Here is a 21,128-nt window from a genome sequence, read left to right on the forward strand (position 1 = left end):
TACCTAACTATGGTCCACTGCAGGGGATTGGACTAGATGACCCTCAGGTTCCCTTCCAACTCTAAAGTTCTATGGCTCTATGGCTGCTTATTTGCATTTGGTTTGGTAATTCACAGGTGGCACAAACCTATACTAAGAAGTGACCAAGTACTCACCATCAAATATGTCTACCATTCTGAAGAAGGCCAAGGACAATGATGATTTTCCACTGCCAGTGCGACCGCAAATCCCAACCTGAAAGAGAAGGTTCATTGTGGCTTTTCTTGAGCATCGATGGAGGACTGGGGGAGGAGACCACAGCGAGCAAATCCACACACCCCCTCCGCAAAAAAGACCATGATGTTTTTTCTTTAACTACCTGAGATGGAGAAACACTTCAGGCACATTAAGTTTTAAGCTGAGATTTGGCAGTGGAGCGGTTGTGGACACTTGGCAAGAGACAGATATGGGGTAGTGTTAAATTAAATTCATTAAAGTTCCATCAAAGTTTGGAAGATAATCCAATTTTTTCAAGACTTGTTTGAACTGAATGAATTATGAACCACACTTGGCCAAGATACAGCAATAGGCCAAGTTAAGTATATTCCTATTCAAGAAAAGAATTGGTTGGATGGATTTAATTCCTGGTGTTAGCTACCGGTAGGGTTTGGACCTATTTAAAATTGGCATACACACACACACACACACACATATATATATATATATATATATATATATATATATACACACACACACATATATATATCCCACATCTGTGACAATGGTCATCCTTCATTAACTTTATGGTAAGAAAGAGAGTAAAATTATTTAAGTCTGAATACTGTAAACCGCTCTGAGATCCTTGGGTGAAAGGTGGTATAATAAATTAATAAATAATAAATTTATGAAACCTTCTGGCCTGGTTTGATGTAAGCTTTGACGTGCTTGAGAACCGGCTTCAGGTTGTTTTCATATCGGACGCACAGATTTTCAATCTTGATTTCTCCTTCTTGTGGCCAGTCTTTGGGGACCTGAGAAGTATCTGTAAAATGAATGAAGTCGTTGACCGTCAGTGCTTGGAAGCCTTATCTATGCGATCAGTTAGCATGCAAGCCCAATATTGTTTTGCTCTCTGGCTTGTATGCATGTGCAAGATAAAGACATTCGTCTAAGTGAAAGATGAGCAAAATATACAACCAAAGAGCCTCCAACTGGATTAGAGGCTATTGACTCCGTTATGTTTCATCTTAAGATAGAACGGCAGTGTTAAGACTGCATACGTTAGGTGATATCCAAGTCATAGTCAAAGAAAACCAACTAAAATCAATAGGCTTCATTTCAGTAGGTCTACCATGATGCTGATTTAGAATCATAGAATATAGAGATGGAAGGGCCCCTGGGGTCATCTAGTCCAACCCCATGGGGCAATGCAGGAATCTCAACTAAAGCATCCATGACAGATGGCCATCCAACCTCTGCTTCCAAACTTCCAAGGAGGGAGAGTCCACAACCTCCCAGGGGAGACAATTCCACTGTCGAACAGCTCTTACTGTCAGAAAGTTCTGATGTTTAGTCAGAATCTCCTTTCTTGTAACTTGAAGCCGTTAGTTTGGGTCCTACCCTCTGGGGAAGGAGAAAGCCACTTCCGCCCTTCGGAGGAGGTGGAGTTACGGGCGTCACGTGTGCTTGAGGGGATTCCCGGCCGCATCACCTCCTGGCCAGCCAATCGGCTGGCTCTGGGGGCGTGGCCTGCCCTAGTTAAAGTAGAACGCGGCTGGGGATCTCCCTCTTTGCCAGCTGTTCCTGGTATAGTTCTGTAGATGGAAGAGGGGAGGTAGTGCCATCACCTGCCCCACATATTGAAGGGCAGTCCGATAAAGGATTCCAGGGGGCGTGGCCCTGTCCAAAGCCTGGGGAGGTGAAGGCCTAAGGAACACCCCCTATCGATGATGCTGGGGGAGTTCCTAGTTGATGTGCATCAGCAGGACTCCCCCTACTGGTGGCTAACCCTTCCTGGACTTCAAGCGGATGGGCTGAAGTCAGATATAGTCGGTTAGGACCAATGCCTGAGCCAATACCGCTCATCACCTGTAACCAACAAAGTTGTGGCCTTATTTATCCCGTTAACCTTAATAATTGTGTCATGTGTCATTATTTCCACTGGGAGGGGGCGGGAACTCGCCACGCAAAACAAGCTCGCTCCATCTTTCATGTGACAGCCCTTGAGATATCTGAAGATGGCTATCATATCTCCTATCAGTCTCCTCTTTTCCAGTCTAAACATACCAAGCTCCCTCAACCGTTCCTCATAAAGCTTGATTTCCAGACCCTGGGTCATCCTGGTCGCCCTCCTCTGCACACGTTCCAGCTTGTCAATATCCTTAGTTGGGTATCACTTACTTATGAGTAAATCAAGGAATGGGACCACACCGACTGTTCCACCTTCTGAGCATAACCTTTGAAAGAGCCTACAAATGTAGGAAAGAACTGGGAAAGTGTTGGCAATCAAGTCAGGTTCCCAATTGCACAAACAGAGCCAGTTCACACAGCTTTTACAGATGTGTGCTCCTTCAGAAGTTATAGTGACTGTATCTATGGGGCAGAAGTGAGGTCAGCAGGCATGAAGAACAGGACTGTAAGCATTTTGACATACCCATGGTGCCTTCGTAGTTCTCTGACTCCATGTTGAGAAAACTGTTCACTTTCTTTACCGCACTCATTTGTACTTCTAAGTCGGCCAGGTTTCTCACCACCCAGTTCAAATAATTGGTGATCTGAAATGATACAATAGGATAATTTCACAGGATGGAAATGGGCCGCTAGTAGTACAATGTGACGGAGTGAGGCTTCATTCATCCACGCATCATTTTCGAAAGTCCGAACAGTGCTGACAGAGTCGTCGTTTTAAAATGGTAGCCGGATAAGCAGAACCAATGATTGTGTAGATTTATACCATTGGGTGATGTCTCCATTGAGTGATGCCTCCATCTCTACCATTGGGTAGAGATATCACCTTGCCAACAAAGGTCTGTATAGTAAAAGCTATGGTTTTCCCAGTAGTGATGTATGGAAGTGAAAGCTGGACCATAAAGAAGGCTGATCGCCGAAGAATTGATGCTTTTGAATTCTGGTGCTGGAGGAAACTCTTGAGAGTCCCATGGACTGCAAGAAGATCAAACCTATCCATTCTGAAGGAAATCAGCCCTGAGTGCTCACTGGAAGGACAGATCCTGAAGCTGAGGCTCCAATACTTTGGCCACCTCATGAGAAGAGAAGACTCCCTGGAAAAGACCCTGATGTTGGGAAAGATGGAGAGCACAAGGAGAAGGGGACGACAGAGGACAAGATGGGCAGTGTTCTCGAAGCTACCAGCATGAGTTTGACCAAACTGTGGGAGGGAGTGGAAGACACGAGTGCCTGGCGTGCTCTGGTCCATGGGGTCACGAAGAGTCGGACATGACTAAACAACAACAACAACATACCATTGGGTTTACGCTGACTATTTTTACTAGTTTAATTTGTGTACTGCGGTTCCTCCTAAAGGATATATCCAAATGCTTAAACAATACAATTCAAAACAAAAATTGAAAACCTATTAAAAGCATGTAAAAACAATTAAAAACCATGTATTTTATTCTGTGAACCGCCCTGAGATATTGTGGTGAAGGACAGTAGATAAATGTAATAAAAAATAATAGCATAGAAACATTTAAAAGTATAACCTCGTAGCACCCTGCGTACAGTGGCTTGATTCAGGTGTCACCAATGGCCATTCACAAGCTGTCTGAGCACCATCTCCAGCATCAAGTTGAACAGAGTCTGTTGCTGCTCCTGGCTCCTGTCACTGCTTGCACACCTGGGCAGGTGTGCAAGGCTATAACAAGAAGCAGGGGCTTGGGGTGCAAGGTTCGCAGGCTGTGAAGGACTTCTTCACAAATTTATTGACAGCTGCACAAATTATTATAGCTAGGAAGTGGAAGGGGGCAAGCGGGAGATAAAATGGAAGAAGATATAAAGAGGTGATATAACTACAGTGGATGCTCGGGTTGCGAACGTGATCCGTGCGGGAGGCACGTTCGCAACCCCCAGCGCTGCGTCTGCGCACATGCAGGTCGCAATTTGGCGCATGCACAAAGTGCAGTTTAGTGCTTCTGCGCATGCGTGAGCACCGAAACCCGGAAGTAACCCGTTCCGGTACTTTTGGGTTTGGCACGGTGCACAACCCAAAAACCATAGCTGTCAACTTTTCCCTTTTCTTGCGAGGAATCCTATTCGGAATAAGGGGATTTCCCTTTAAAAAAGGGAATTGTTGACAGCTATGCCGAAAACGCACAACCTGAAGCGTCTGTAAGCCGAGGTATGACTGTATTAACGTTCAATTAGCATGTGCCATTAAGGGAATATGCAGAATATGATTTTGAGGAGAAGGTGTTTATAGAGTTTGTACTGTTAAAACCGAAAGGGGTCAAACCATCGCAAGAGGTGTTGAAATTTTGGGAGGTTGGATAGTTACAATGGAGTGCTCTCGGTGGTGGGGTGCATATTTTTTTTTTTATTTAAGATTATTACTTCATCAAAATTAAAAATAAAATTTAAAGGAGGAGGAGAGGAAGAAGAAGGGGCTACAGGCTTGGGATGGGAGGGGCTGCTCAGGCAGTTTTCAGAAGAGATAGAAGTTATCCCTTCCTCCTCCAACTCCAAGGATGAGTGACTGTGCTACTCTGAAAGAGAGGCAGATTTCATCACTTGATTTTTACCTAAATATCCAGCCTGCCTTTCAAGCTGAGCTGTCCTGTAAAAGCTCCTTGCAAAGGTTCGGGAAAAAAGTAGAGATTTTTAGAAAGTGAAATGAGGTTTTGCTTTTGCTTTTGTTTTGTTTTTTAAAAGGACAGTAAAGTGGATCCCCTGTCGAAAGCTGGATTTGGGAAGGCTAAAGTCCTTGCATGCACTTTTGCCTTCTTTTCTTTGGGAGCATTCAGGGCCTGGGAATCTCAGTGACTTTGTTATGATTATTTCCAATTGGCTCGTAAAGCCAGAAGCTGATCCAAGTCATTCCAAACTCCCTCAGCCCTGGCTTGAATCCATAACTTGCAAGATTGTTTCTGTCAATATTGAGAGTGTTGGGAAGTGAACCATTTACGGGTTTTATTTTTATTCTTTTAACGGTGGCTGTGAACCCAGCGGCTTGGTTTTTGAGTGTGCAAGGCACCGGCAGATTCTGCTGTGCAAAGTGCACCAAAACAAGTGGGATCTGTACTGGCTCCTGCAGAGCTTCTCGTTCAGTTTGGTGCAGCTTTCATCAAAGTGAACTGCGCCCAAGTGCTGTAAACCTCTGTACGTACCGTTAATGCATAGAGGAGACCCAAGCCCACAAGGCCAGACTTTGGACCATCATTTGGAGAAATGGAAGCCACAGCTGCAGTGAGAACAATGAAAGCCCCCAGATAATCCTGCAGAGAGAAAACAAAACACAAAAGGTGAGGGGCAGATTTATGCTACAGTTCAGTTAAATTAAAGTTCACTGAATTAGTTCAAAAATCTCTAACAACACCTGAAAGCAGGCCCCATAATTGCTGGGTGAACTGTATGTATATCAAGATCATTTTGGGGTAGAACTTTGAACAACTTCCGATTCATCTTCAAATTAATTCTCTTCTATGTGGGCTAGACTTAGACTTTTCAGTTTCATTGGTAGGGAAAATAAATGCTTCCTTAGACATCTTAAGTATGTTTTATACTTCAGCACAGCGGCTTGTAGCATTTGAAAAGCCGACCCAAAATCTTTTTAGCTGATTTGGATGAACTTGAATTGAACTGTGAACTGAATGCAAACCCAACTAGTTCGTTTTGTAAAAGAACAGAACGTGAACTGCAACCAGCTCCTTTTTGGGCACGTTGAACTGGAACAAGAACTAGTTCTTTTTTTAAAAAAAAGGAACTTTTCAAGCTCTAAGTGGATCCAATACATCGATTTCACATTCCTTTGCTTAACATTCACCCTGCCTTACAAAGGACTAGCGCACCTTTACTTATTGTACAGCAGAAGGGGTTTCAGCAGGGGGAGCAGCAGTGTGACTGAGGTTTTCAGCAACTGCTGTGCCTTTAAGTGCAGAGGTAGCAAATGTGGTGCCGCCAGATATTGCAGGAATACAGTTCCTAGCATTCAGCAGATGCCTGGGCAAAGAATGTGTGTGTGTGTGTGTGTGTGTGTGTGCATGTTACAACCTTCTGGTGGAATCTGTGAGGGATGGATACAGAACCGGTGACTCCCAGATTTGTTGGACTAAAGCTCCCATCACCCCTGATCAGTGGCCATGCTGGCTGGGGTTGATAGGAGCAGGAGTCCATCATCTGCAGGAGATGGGTTTTCTCCCCCCAAATCTCTTCCTCTGTGCTGTGTTGGTGGGCTGATCTAAATCACCCATAGAAGGTGCCACTAGGAGAAATTTATGGACACAAAAAACCTGTCGTCGTCCCCCCTCCCATGGTTCATAGTGGCAGCGGCAGTGGGGAGGGTTAAGTCAGGCACAATGGGGAAAAGCTAGTACAGGCCTTCATCCAAATCCTCAGTCCCTTGTGGCTGCTTTTACAAGATGAAGGTTATGGCTTTGGTGTTCCAATCACAGAACTCCAATTTAACACATAACAGGGGTCACCAGCCTTTCTGAGCTCGTGGGAACTTTTAGGATTCTGAGGGCATCCCATACAAACTTTAGTTGTTGTTTTCCACTGGGTAACTCTCCCCGCCCCCAGGCAACATAAGGAGAGAAAGCGCACATACAGATAATTCTTCCTACACAACACACACACACCATCACGAATTCACAACGGGGTCTGGTTAAAAGTTGGATCCAGCAGAACTAAAAGGGATCCTCTTCAATTTGCATGTTTTACACAGTGTCTAAGGGACACGGGCGGCGCTGTGGGTTAAACCACAGAGCCTGGGACTTGCCGATCAGAAGGTAGGTCAGCGGTTCAAATCCCCACGACGGGGTGAGCTCCCGTTGCTCGCTCCCTGCTCCTGCCAACTTAGCAGTTTGAAAGCACGTCCAAGTGCAAGTAGATAAATAGGTACCGCTCCGGCGGGAAGGTAAACGGCGTTTTTGTGTGCTGCTCTGGTTCGCCAGAAGTGGCTTAGTCATGCTGGCCACATGACCCGGAAGCTGTACGCTGGCTCCCTCAGCCTATAGAGTGAGATGAGCGCCGCAACCCCAGAGTCGGTCACGACTGGACCTAATGGTCAGGGGTCCCTTTACCTTTTAGGGGTGGGGAGGAGGTAGCCACCCTCAACACAGGTGCCACATTGGCAAGCAGGGGTGTATAGTTTGGCCCTCAGCAGTCCTGTGCCATTCAATGGCTCTAGCACAGGCATAGGAAAACTCGGCCCTCCAGATGTTTTGGGACTACAACTCCCACCACCCCTAGCTAACAGGACCAGTGGTCAGGGATTATGGGAATTGTAGTCCCAAAACATCTGGAGGTCTGAGTTTGCCTATCACTGCTCTAACATAATACTCCAGCCTGCAGCAGGTCTTGAACTGGTGACCAAAGGAACTCAGGAGGGGTTTCAGCCTGTGTGCTACCATCCATCTCTGGGCAGATTTGGGAAACCAGCAAAGAAGCCTCTTAAAATCAATAGTTCAGGTGATATTCCTCAACTCGAAGCTTCTGGTTTCCTTTATGGCCTTGCATGTACATCCAGGGGCAGCATAGTTGGGGGTCACCTCACCAGGTGAGCTGGGAGGACACACTCTCATTCTCCTCTGTATAGCTGGATTGGGGGTGGGGAGTATAATCCAGCCCAGCCTAGCCCAACTCAGATTCTCTTCTGAATGACAATCACCCCCAGCAGCAGCAAATGAAGAAGTTTCTTGGCTTCATCGAGGAGAAAACTCAACAGAAATAACAATGAGCTATTTTAAGGATTGGCGCATATGAAAGTGTGGGTGTTTCGTAGCCAGTTATAATTCTTTGCCCAGCATTTCACATCAAACAAAAGTTAACTGCCGGGTTCTAAGGTTTCAAAACCGTGGCAGGGATGCAGGCGTACGTACCGTCCTGACCTCCAGCCATCTGTTGGCAGCCGACAGGAACAAGTATGCAATGTTGTTTGTGTCCGTCAGTTCCAGCATTCGCTGTTTAAATCTGGGTTCGTGCCTGCGAAAGACAAAGGGATTCTTACGTTAGCAACTCGCAATCCTGATGATACAACGCACAGAGCACAGGTTGCAGGGAAGTGGAACCTCAACATTCAGATCAGCTAAATCTGAGTAGGATTGTGCCAAGTTGCCGAGTGCCCTTTGAAGATCAGGAACCAGAATAAAAGCGTCCCACTCATTTGCTCACATTCATCCCTTTTTCTTAGGTTGCCATATTTCTAGAAGTAAAATTCAGGACACAATTTTTTTGGGAAATGAAACTCAAAGTTGTTCCCCTCCCCCCAGATACTGTTTTCACTGGTTTAATCTCAGCAACCTTTTCCCTTCTGAGTTCTCCCCTACCCTTCCCTCCTTCTATTTTCTTCCCCCGACTTCATCAAAATGTTCAACCTGATCCAAATCATAAAGCTAAAAGGAAAAGTGGGATAGAGTGTTGCTTTTCTAACTCCCTCCTTTAGCTCTATGTGTCGACATGCAGAGGGCCGGGAGGCCAACTGGGAAGCCCCAGCTGGGCCGTTTACTTCCAGCCATCCTGCTGCGAAGACTATCAGCCTCTGCTCCGACATAAATCAGCAGCCCGGGCTATCAGCAGAGTGACCTGTGCACACAGAATAGGCGTGAGGCTTGTGGAAGCATACTACAACTACAGATTTATTAATCATAAATCAGGACAAAGAAACATGTCGTCTCTCTCTTAGAACAGGGGAAAAGCAAAAGCTATACACACAACGGAAGTTCCCAGCAAGCGGTGCTGGAATATAAACAGACATGTGACACGCAACAGTTCCACACGTCTGCTCCTTAAGGTGGAATGGAAATCTCAACACTATGCACATATTAGACTGCTTCCTATGCGTCATGCATTAACTCAGTAGTTCGCAAACATTTTCTCTATTGCTCATGCCACTCCAGTTTTTTTCTTGATAAGAAATACAATGGAAAACAAAAAGAAACAACTCTTAGCAGTGCTTGATTTGTAACATAGAACACAACTACTTTATAATACAGTGGACACTCGGCTTGCGAACGTGATCCGTGCGGGAGGCACATTCACAACCCACAGCGTTTGCAACCCGCAGTGCAGCGTGTGCACATGTGCGGGTCGCAATTTGGCACTTCTGCACAAAGTGTGATTTAGTGCTTTTGTGCATGTGCGAGTGCCGAAACCCGGAAGTAACCCATTCCGATACTTCTGGGTTCGGCGCGGTGTGCAACCCGAAAACACGCAACCTGAAGTGTCTGTAACCCGAGGTATGACTGTATAACCGTGGGACATCCAGGAAGTATAAAACAAAGCAGCTACATAAGAACATGAATCATTTCCACCACACTTGCCATTCTCTCCTGCCACACCACTGTGGCACATCACACCCTTTGAGAACCACTGAACTAACTGGAATCAGTCAAGTAAAAGTGTGGGGAGAATCTTTGCCTGATGCCTAATCCAGAAGCACAGGCATCATTGATCTCTTTGGGGAGGGTTTTTCAGAGGCAAGGAGCCACCGCACAATAGGCCCTAAGCCCAACTTATTCCCAGTGTCACCCAGAGCAGGTCCCCGGTTAAAGATCAAAGTCAGAGATGGGGAACATCTGTGAACTTTCAGATGTTATTGGTACATCTAGAAGTCAGGGAAGATGGGATTCACAGAGCAGCCATGTAAGGAGGCCAGTCATTCTGTCCCTGCTTTAGGGAACAGACTGCTCAGTCGCTATAGCATTCCTGGATTGCCAGCGGTTGGAATAGATGGTCCTCCTGGTCGCTTCCAACTCTACAATTCTACGGTTCTATTACAGGTTCATACAGGAGAACAGCCCTTCAGAAACCAGTGCATCAGCTTGTCCTCTCTGACCTACCTGGCAGGTACTGATAATATGAAATCCCATGAGTGGGAGGAGAAGAACCCAGAAAACACCCCTCCATTTATACATCCTCCCTTGTCCTTATCCCGTCCAATGCAGGGGCGTAGCGTGGGTTGTCAGCACCCGGGGCAAGGCAAGTAATTTGCGCCCCCTAACCCGTGGACTTGCGCCCCCTAACCCTAACCCCCAGATGTTGCGCCCGGTGCGGCCGGGGCCCCCTGCACCCCCCTCGCTACGCCACTGGTCCAATGTACTGGCTATCTGATGAAGACCATGTCGGGATTCACAGAATGCTGTGTGAGATAGTAAGTCTGCAGGCTTGAGTTTGCTAGCTGATGCAACTTCTGATGTACTTCTATAGAAGTACTCAGCAGTAATGTACTGACAGTTGATTGGCTGCCATCGGTTTAAAAGGGAAACCTGTCCAGCAGTAAGTGTGGTGGTGTAGAGGAGTGTGGTCAGAGAGAGAGTTTGAGGTCTTCCCATTTGCCTTAAGGTGCAGCCAGGTACTCTGTTTGACTATGAACTGCTTGTGTATTATAGCCTGTAGATATTTGTATATATAGCTCACAATAAATATACTGCACTGAAGAACCTGGAACTCTGATCATTTCTGCTAAAGCGTCACGAAGAATTTGCGACAGTCCAATCACAAAATGCCATTATCCCAGAAGATGGGAGGAGATTGGGTTTTATGCTTTGGTCAACATTTAGTAAGTGATGCTGTAAAGCCAATGACATGCTTTTGATGCTCTTTTTGGGCTCTGTGTGATGGCTGGCCATCTTTTAACTCGAGCCAGGTGTTTACATAACTAACAAGTCTCCCTCCCTCCCTCCCTCCCAAAAACTAGCTCAGAGACATTTCATCATGATACATACATTTCTCCATTAGGGGGAAGGGAAGAAACCCAGTATTGCTTCAGCTTGGAGTGCAGCAACTCTGCTACAGTGATGTTTAGAAGAAATTGTAAATATTGGCAGGAGGCTGACTGTATTGTATAAACGTTACTGTTGTACTTCTGCTCTGGTCAAAACAGATGAATTGCTCTTTGCTGCTTAATTATAAATCGCAAGAATGCAGCGCTTGTGGTGCATTTTTGTTTAATTCCATTTTGCTTTTTGCAAACTTGGGAGCCAAGAACGGTTTTTACCAAAAGAATAGCCTGATTAACAATAGCAATTGATCCAGTTTAGGATACAGCGGAACTCAGAAAGGGGAAGCTTTGCTCTGTTTGAGTAAGCCTTGATTGGTGCCAAGGTGGGTTACAAAAATGCCACTATGAAAATAAGCACAATTTACATTTGCACAATGCAACAAAAAAACAAAGCACCCAGTGACAAAATAAGAAAACTGGAGCACAGAAAAGCCATGCAGAATATAGGAATACTCAACAAAAGGCGTGGTAATGAGATGCATCTTGGGTAATTGATGAACGGCATACGTATTGACATGAAGCCTATCCAACGCATCGTAAAATCCCTGGGTGCACAGCACTGAAATGATTTGAATGATTGCCAGTACAGTGGTACTTCGGGTTACATATGCTTCAGGTTACATGCGCTTCTAGAAGACATCTGAAGGCAGCCCTGTTTAGGGAAGTTTTTAATGTTTGATGTATTACTGTATTTTAATATTTGGTTGGAAGCCACCCAGAGTGGCTGGGGAAGCCCAGCCAGATGGGCGGGGTATAAATAAATTATTATTATTATTATTATTATTATTATTATTATTATTATTATTATTATTATTATTATTCAGGTTACAGACACCACTAACCCAGAAATAGTACCTCGGGTTAAGAACTTTGCTTCAGGATGAGAACAGAAATCGTGCGGCGGCGGCGCAGCGGCAGGCCCCATTAGCTAAAGTGGTGCTTCAGGTTAAGAACAGTTTCAGGTTAAGAACGGACCTCCAGAACGAATTAAGTACTTAACCCGAGGTACCACTGTAGATACTGGTTTAAGGTGGCAAAGCTGTACTCTGTCTTAGAAAGCCTTGGTCTGCATATTCCTGCAGGTTTATCTCTGGGGTATCTGGATAAGGGATTGGCCATTTGGCCATTGCAGAAACAGAGCTTCAGATCTCAAGAGGTTGTAAGAGACAGCAACATATGTACCTGGAAGCTCTTATTTTGTTTTTCCTGCCAGGGTGATTATTGAATTGACAAACCTGCCCGGGTCTTCGTTATCAATAAGAGTGTAATTCCTAGATGCTGTCAGACTACAACTTCCATCATTCCTAGCCAGCTTGGCCAGTGGTCAGAAATTATGGGAGTTGTGGTCCAAGAACAGCTGGGCACCCAAGGTTGAGAAAGGCTGGTATAAGGTGTCTCAGTTGTTGTTTTGGATAGGGGGGAAATGTAGAGGGACTTATGTGACTCACAATCAGTGCTTTTTTCTGGGGGGATGCAGGGGGATTCATACCGCTAAACATTTTGTGAATCTAAATTTGGCTTCATTGAGGGGCAGTATTTCAATATGAGGGGCAGTATTTCAATATTTCATAAAGAAGGCTGATCGCCGAAGAATTGATGCTTTTGAATTATGGTGCTGGAGGAGACTCTTGAGAGTCCCATGGACTGCAAGAAGATCAAACCGATCCATTCTGAAGGAAATCAGCCCTGAGTGCTCACTGGAAGGACAGATCCTGAAGCTGAGGCTCTAATACTTTGACCACCTCATGAGAAGAGAAGACTCCCTGGAAAAGACCCTGATGTTGGGAAAGATGGAGGGCACAAGGAGAAGGGGACGGCAGAGGACGAGATGGTTGGACAGTGTTCTCAAAGCTACGAACATGAGTTTGACCAAACTGCGGGAGGCAGTGGAAGACAGGAGTGCCTGGCGTGCTCTGGTCCATGGGGTCACAAAGAGTCGGACACGACTAAATGACTAAACAACAACAACAACAGCCTCACCTGTCCCGGGGACAGTCTACGGGATATCTAAAAATCCAGGATAGCAGTGGGAAGCATCGGGAAATGGTGCTGGAATAAAGGAATTTCCCGCAAAAAAAGGGAAGGTTGAAAGCTATGCACTGTGCGTGCCCAACATCGTTGTGACAATGTAATGACGTGGTGATGTGGCATGATATACAGAAGGAAATGTGGACCCCAGGCTGCAAAACATTCCCCAGCCCTGTACAGAATGAATCCTGTGATGTGTGAACAAATGTTGGCAAGTCTGCAAAACTTTGAAGTCCTGGGAAGTGGGTAAGAAAGTAATTGCCCAGTTATTAAATTTATGTGCCCTGCTTCCTCTGAGGCGCACAGAACAGTTCACAAAAATGAAGACTCAAAAATACAAAGAGTAGGAAAGAAAGATCTTGCCGAATCTGTTTCGGCAGTGGGATAAAAGGGTGGTATGCCTACAATGAAAGCAGCAAAGTCACTATGAGCGAACTACTTTTTCTCTCTCCGAAAAGCTATTGTCTGTCTCCCGCTTTGGAGAGCTTCTCTTTGGCAGCCACAATCCCCTTCCCTTCCCTCCCCCCCCCCCACCACACACACAATGGAAACTCTGACACACTCAATCTGCATCTTTTCATCTGCCTCCAGCTCCTTCTTCTGCACATTCTTTAACTTTTTATCCTGTTCAGATGACGAACAAAAAGGTCACCGAAATCCCAGTCTACTTGGCCTGTACAACATTGCGGTTAAGTAGTCCAGGGAGCTCATGACTGCTTGAGGGGGTACATAATGAACTCAGAACAAAGGGAGGCAACTATCAGGCTTATCTGGGGGGGGGGGACACTTGGGTTCTGGGATGGAAGAAAATTGGTTAGCTGCTGGAAGAAAGCATGCGTGGAATGGAATGATCTTAGGAAATTAAGGTGAGACGGACCCAAGACAGAGGATTATTTTTTTTAAGTTTGCAGTTCAAAATCTAGGTTGCCACACACCATCTAAAAATATTGGTCAGGATGGGAGGAATTCCATAGATAAGGATGGAGCAGAGATTTGTTTGATCTGCATTTTAATGCAAAACTCCTTAATTCACATTTCCCGAAACCAAAACGTGGCTAATCCATCAAAACACATGCTTTCAAAAAAATAATAATTGCAACTCGGTTCTCCACCCAGAATACCCGGTTCGAATCCCCACCATGAGGTGAGCTCCCCTTGTTCGATCCCTGCTCCTGCCAACCTAGCAGTTCGAAAGCACGTCCAAGTGGAAGTAGATAGATAGGTACCGCTCCGGCAGCAAGGTAAACGGCATTTCCATGCGCTGCTCTGGTTCGGCAGAAGCGGCTTAGTCATGCTGGCCACATGACCCGGAAGCTGTACACCGGCTCCCTTGGCCAATAAAGCGAGATGAGCGCCGCAACCCCAGAGTCGGCCACGACTGGACCTAATGGTCAGGGGTCCCTTTACCTTTACTTCTCCACCCAGACATAAGTATAAAAATGCATATATTGTTGAGAGCAAAGCAACAATGCTTGCACTGTTACCTGAACCAGTGTAGGTGCGGATAGACAGAAAGGAAACCTGTTCTTCCTCCTCACCGATTCCTTCTCTTTTAGTAACTGCTTGTTGGTAGAGTAGATCACTTCCTCTCAGGCTTAACTCGCAAGGCAGCAGAGGTTTAGGATCTCCTAGATAGCCTACCTTCCCAGGTTGACGAGCTCCATCTGCCCTTCCCTCTACACGAGCCTTTCTCAACCTGTGGGTCCCCAGATGTTGTTGAACTACAACTCCCATCACCCCTAGCTAGCAAGGCCAGAACTCGGGGATCATGGGAGTTGTAGTCCAACAACATCTGGGGACCCACAGGTCGAGAACCGCTGCTCTACACTATATGCAAAAACTGCCTTCTTGACCATTGGACCGTTGGCCTTGTCTGCTCACCTGGCTTAGCCAGCCAATCAAAGCCGTTTTTCCCAGGGTGTGGCCGGTGCCACATGCTGACAACTTCTAGGAGCCCCAGGTGAGAGCTGAGTGCAGGGTGGGGACCAAAGGTGGACAAACAACCCCAGAAGGAGCATGATGTGCCCCCTACCAGAGCTAATAGCCCTCCCCTAACACCCCATGCATTCCAAATTGTTTATATATAATGTTTCAGGAGCTCGTCCTACACTAGAGTAGGACCCTGGCAGAGACACATGCCCGACTGGCATGTTCCCTCCCTCCTGGTCGATCATTCGGGAGCTTCAAAAGCTTTCTTCTATCCGAACATCACAGCGAACGATGCCAACAGACACTGGCATACTTAGGGATCTGCAGAGTCTTCTCAGTTGCGTAACAGACCTCAGCAACTCAGCATTTTGGCTAATCTACTTTATTTACATATCAACACACACAGAGCACTGCAACATGGCTCCCTCTCTCTCTAGTAGACAGCAGAGAGAAAAAGAACGAAGGACAATAGTTCCACTTCACGGAACACAGTAACACAAACATCCTGTCTCCGTCACTTCCCACTTTGTGGAGTCAAAACATACACAGTCATGTGATAGACAACAATCCCATGACTGCAATCATGGAGCAGGAATTCTAACATAATGTGTGTATAAGGAGAAATGTGCCGTAAAAAAAGAAATCTGTTGGATGCAGACACTGAAAATAGGAGAGACCAAAATGGGCAGATTCATCTATCCCTATCCATAACTACTTATGATATCCAATGAAACTTTGTACTGGCATTGCAGGAACAGCAGACCACTTTGCCACATGGCAAACCACTTTGCTAGATTTTTAGGTCTACTGTTGAGAGGGGGAAAGTAAAAAATTTGCATTCTGCAAAAAAGGGGGGTACACACACAGTTTGCACACACAACCCCCAAAATTTGGCAGTTTATAAGTTTGACCCAACCTTTGTTTGAACCAGGGAAAGGGGCGGAGCTTCATGCTCCAGCACTGGGCTGTGGAGAGCAGGCGGGGCAGGGCTGGCACACGGCCCGGGGCATGGCTTGCAGCCCTCAGGGGTGTGGCGCGTGTGCTGGGGGCGTGGCATGCTGCCTGCAGGGGCGGGGTGCCCAATGCAGGTGGGGTGGCAGCCGCGATGGCACCCCACCGGGATCGCACTGGCAGGGGCGGTGCGCTCCCCCCCCACTCCTCTTCCTCTGCCAATGACCAGGGGAAGCCAACATGCTGCCCTCCAAAATGATAAGGCTATGAGTCCCACCGTTCCTGCCCACTGAGCATCCTGGCTGAGGCTCATGGGAGTTGTAGTCCAGCGGTACCTGCAGGCTGCCATGTTAGCTACATTAAGTAGACAGGGGTTCTGCTCTGGCTTCTGTCTGTGCTGCCTATGGATTGCCTTCGCCTCTCACTTGGCAGGAGCCTGGCCTGCAAACAGCCAGTTGGCAGCTGAACCGATCGAGCTTCCCAGGGTCCCTTTAACCAGCACCTACTATAACGGGAAGTCCTTGTTTACAAACCTGAATGCTCTGATGGTAGTGAGGCCTTCCGCCGTCTCTGAAAAGTGGCAGAGGAGAGGCAGCTGGGTGCTGTCATCAAGTTCCTGAAGGTCCCTGTCACCAGTCGAAAGAAGGTACGTAAATAGCGAAGAACAGATTGTGGAAATTGAAACGGGAAACACAAAACGAAAGAGCGTCAGCAAATGGCAAACAACCTCACTCTTTTAAAGCAGGAACCCTGTTTCAACCTGAGGGCCACAGTTTCTCCTGGGAAACCTCCCAGGGGACACAATGCATATGCCCCAAAATGGGTGTGGCCAGACACAGGCCGCTCCCCATTCAGGAAAGAGAGATGCTTCCATTCAAGGACACCTACCAGCCGGGTGAAGTCACTAGAGCAGCGATTCTCAACCTGTGGGTCCCCAGATATTGTTGGACTACAACTCCCATCATCCCTAGCTAGGAAGGCCAGAGCTCAGGGATGATGGGAGTTGTAGTCCAACAACATCTGGGGACCCACAGGTTGAGAACCGCTGCACTAGAGGGTCACATAGAGCAGGGTTAGTGAATTATGTGGCCGGAAAGGGGGTGTGGTGGGCTGGGCAGGATCCTGAGGGCTGGGTAGAGAGGGCCAGAGGGCCATATTCAGTCCTTGGTCCTGTGGTTTTCCACCCTTGATTTAAAACTTGCTTTTGCTTAATTGGCGGCAGCTACAAGCATCGGAATTATAATGGAAAACACCAATAGCTATGGACTTAAGACTATCTTTGGGGTGGTTGTTTGTTTTTGTTTTAAACTTACTTGGATGCAACTCTGAAGTATTTCTGGATGAAATAGAAGGCTATCCCCAGGGGCACGAGAGCGACCACGAACCACGGCGTGGCATATGAAATTATTCCGATGGCAGACAGGCAGAGCAACGTGGACCGCGAGAGGGACTCCAGAGTCGGGGGGATGTGCTGCACCAAAGATAATTTCCAAGCGTTAGATTAGGCCAACATCCACTAACGGTTCGTTTATTCACTATTTCATTTATAGCATTCTTCCTTCATAGAACTTGAGGTGGCCTGCTTCTTCGTCTCTTTTGACCATATCAATGCTGCCTTTAGGTAAAAACTCCCGAGGCGGAATAAAATACAACTACAAGATTCCTCTACGCTCTTCTAACCAGACTCTGGCCAGACACAGACCTCATTAGCTAACATCTGGCGTCTTCAGATTTGGGGACACGGGACCTCAAAAGACTGGGTAGCACCCTTGGTTAGAGTGTGGTACTGACAAACAGCAAGGTTGTAGGCTTAGATCTCCATAAAAGACAGGTGCATATTCTTGCATTGCAGGGAGTTGAACTAGGTCAGCCTTTCTCAACCTGTGGGTCCCCAGATGTTGTTGAACTACAACTCCCATCACCCCTAGCTAGCAAGGCCAGAACTCAGGGATTATGGGAGTTGTAGTCCAACAACATCTGGGGACCCACAGGTTGAGAACCACTGAACTGGGTAGTCCTCAAGGTCCCTTCCAGCTCTATGATTCTATGAGAAAACTATCTTACTGTCTGTGCATGCCATAGCTGTCAATCGTCCCTTATTTGGCGGGAAAGTCCCTTATCCCAATGCCGTGTCCCGCTGCTGTCCCTTATTGATGATGTCCCTTAAATTTCACAGGTTTCAAAGGAAGCAGCTCCTCTCCCTCCCTCCCTGCCAGCCAGGGAGGAGGGAGGCTCCAACTGTGTTGCTTGGCTGCGTTGCTCACCCAATAAGGAGTCTAAGAACGACTGGGGGGTGGAGCTTGCATGCCTTGTGCCGATCAAATCGGCCACGTTGCCTGGGGACTTGCCTTTGCTCAGCGCTTCCCAGCGGAGAGGTGACGGTGGTTTTCCTTGCTGTATCCCCTTTGCCGGGTTGCTGCGCTGTGGGAACCACTGCTTGAAGCTTTGTTTGGCTGCTGGCTGGGCTTTCTGCCTTTGGCTCGGAGGGGCTCAGGTTGCTCATACCTGTGCCCTGAAAATCCCTTATTTTGGCTGCTAATCCCTTATTTTCGAGGCTGCTGGTCCCTTATTTTCAAATCTGTAAGTTGACAGCTATGGTGCATGCATTTCCATTTTCACTACCCTCCTGTTTTCACCCCCTATTTCTCTGGCAGCAAGTCCCACAGGTAGTAGCTGCAGTGAGGAGTTCCCTCATCAGGAACTACCTAGCACAACTGTGGGCGCTTGCTGTCACTGCCCATCAGCTGAGCCCCACTTTGATAGCTTGCAGATGCGGTCTGAACCCAGACCTGTGAATGGACTTGGAAGGGGTTTGCTGCAACGGCCCCCTTTGAACTTTTGACAAATGCCAGTCATCTCTGGTCCCATATATTTTGGCCTGTGGGAGTGGGGGAATAAAGGCTCTGGACCACCTGACGAAATCAATGAGCTTACCTGATCAATGATATTTGTGTCGGCAGAAAAGCGGTTGAGAATCAGCCCCAAGGGTGTTGTGTCAAAGAATCTATCAGATGGCAAAAATATATAGAAGAAGAAGAAGAAGAAGAAGAAGAAGAAGAAGAGGAGGAGGAGGAGGAGGAGGAGGAGGAGGAGGAGGAGGAGGAGGAGGAGATCAGTGCTTATATTCTTCTGCTTCCTGAATTATTCCCACATAAAGTACTAGGCGATCCAAGCTGGACTCTCTGGCAACAGAACTCAAGGCACCTTGACCCAAATACCATCATGGCAGCTTTGAGGCTGAGGGTGCTTAGGGCCTGATATCCACTGAGCTGCAACGCCACCTAGGTAATGGCAAGAGTGGAGACTGCCGCTCATCAGCCCAGCCAGACCAGGTGACTTGAGGAGCCAATAGGAGCCTGCCTGGCTCTATAAAATTCTTCTTCAGTCTGAGCAAACACCTTTTTTGTGAGGAGTTGCTGAAAAGCCTCACCTCTTTAGCAACTTGATCACAAGCCCTATGTTATCTACCTATGGGCCCTAAAGGTGACTCGTTTCATTTTCACTGCACCTGATTGGTCCAAGAATGATCTTGTTGAGGAGATCGTGGTGAAGGTTCTTAGCTGCTGTCAGGCCCATCCATTCAACAGTCAAAGACGTGACTAGGCAAAGGACAATCCCTGCGCCACTAAGGATGCTGAACACAGCCACGTAGCAAGTCTATTAAAACAAGGGCAGGAAGAAGACAGGTTTCTCATCCTGAGAAGTAGGGTATGGATTGAAGCAGAGCATGCAATTTGGTATGCATTGAAGGCGGAATCTATCAAATGCACACTTTCCAGAACAATATGTCAACTGAAATTTTGAAATTCACAATGGTCTGAATTTTTCGATGTAGTACACCAGTCAAACACAGTTTGCAAAAAAAGCATAAATTAGGGGGAAACTGCTTGCAAAAATGTGCACATTATTCAAAACTGCATATAAACATGTTTTATTGTTAAAATAATACAATAACATTATAATTCTAAATTTGCACTAAAATCCTCATGAATTTTCAGGAAGGTTTGTTTAAAAATAATAATGTGCAAAATGCTGCAGAATGCAGAGACATGAAGTTAAGACTGGAAAAATGAGAAACAAAGAGAATCAACACTGACAGAGCCTTCAGCCCCTGCTGGGAAACAACTTAATTTTCCTTTGATTATGAAGCACCCTCAAAGACATGCTTAGTTTTGCGGTGCAGTCCAGCTGGTGGGTCATAGTTCCAAAGACTTCTGTTTTAGGACTCTGTGCACTTCCTATTCAAATTAACTGAATGTTTTTATAGCACTTTGGGGGAAAGAACGAAGTTTTCTGGTCTCCTGTGTGCGCCTGTGGGAATACGGCTGAGATACAAAACTAGATCACAATATTACTGCTGAAATTACCTTAGAAGGAATGTCTCTAAGCAGTGGGGTAATACAAGGGCAAAAAGCAGGACTAACATACCAGTCCAGCAGTGAGCCCCAAGTGTCTCATTTTGCTTCAGTGATGGGGAACCTTAGTCCTAGGGGCTGAATGGAGCACTGTGTTTTTCTATCTCGCCCTCAGGACTCTCCATAGACTGTACCCTCTCATCAGACATACTCCTTCTCCACAAACTGCTTTGTGCATCCATGTCTAATCTTGCCCCCTTTCTAAAATGTATTTATTGGTATGTGTTTATCTTTTTGTAAATCTACAAAGGACAAAAATAAAATAAAATGGGGATTATGGGGTTTTCTCAAGACGGTGGAGGGCATGTGTGCTGTGCCCATTGGTGGAGGAAGTGCTCTACGGGTGGGGAGAGGGACAAAAATGGGGTGCCAATTGGGGGGGGAGTGAGAAATGTCCCTATTTTCATATCAGGAATTTTGGAGGGTATGCCTCCTTCCAAATTTGGGAAAGCACTAACTAGGATGGTTGAAGAAGGGTGGGGGACTCTTGGACCCTGTCAGGTTGTTTATCTGTTTATCAAACCATAAACCTGTTTATCAACCCTAAACCGCTTTAACCTCTGCATGTTGGCCTACCTTTCTGGCCGGCTCCTCTGTGGAACACAATGCCTTGCCGTTGTTAGTCATCGATGTCCACTGTGCTAGCCAGTAATCAATTGCAACGATGACCGAATGCTTCAGCAATTTTGAGAAGATCATCAGGGAGAGTAAGAGAAACCCTCCCGAGGTTAGGTACTGCCAGCAGGTTTTCCAGGGCAAGTTTGTCCTAAGTCTCATGACGGTTGACATGTTGTCATCGTCTTCTTCCTCCTCCTCTTCCTCTGCTAGGTCACAAATTTAACTTAGTCAGTTCATCTGGCGTGTGTGTCTCA

General features: G+C 46.6%; 1 protein-coding gene across 10 annotated transcripts in view; it reads right to left on the minus strand.

The window, feature by feature from the left end:
• Nucleotides 1-21,128, minus strand: part of ABCC9 (ATP binding cassette subfamily C member 9) — a 95,136-nt gene that overhangs the window by 11,033 nt on the left and 62,975 nt on the right. For 5 of the 10 annotated variants that reach the window (XM_081209780.1, XM_081209783.1, XM_081209776.1 and 2 more), the window contains 10 exons: nt 20,833-21,077; nt 19,350-19,498; nt 18,776-18,845; nt 17,155-17,312; nt 16,375-16,467; nt 8,034-8,136; nt 5,322-5,429; nt 2,633-2,753; nt 891-1,021; nt 156-234 (listed from right to left, as the gene is read on the minus strand). In XM_081209780.1, the coding sequence (XP_081065906.1) occupies nt 156-234; nt 891-1,021; nt 2,633-2,753; nt 5,322-5,429; nt 8,034-8,136; nt 16,375-16,467; nt 17,155-17,312; nt 18,776-18,845; nt 19,350-19,498; nt 20,833-21,077 (1,257 nt within the window). Of the gene's footprint in view, nt 1-155; nt 235-890; nt 1,022-2,632; nt 2,754-5,321; nt 5,430-8,033; nt 8,137-16,374; nt 16,468-17,154; nt 17,313-18,775; nt 18,846-19,349; nt 19,499-20,832; nt 21,081-21,128 lie in introns of all 10 variants that reach the window. The other 5 variants (XM_081209778.1, XM_081209775.1, XM_081209781.1 and 2 more) reach the window with 1 other exon arrangement.

The sequence above is a fragment of the Podarcis bocagei genome, assembly GCF_964188305.1.
Source record: "Podarcis bocagei genome assembly, chromosome: 10".
NCBI lineage: Eukaryota > Metazoa > Chordata > Lepidosauria > Squamata > Lacertidae > Podarcis > Podarcis bocagei.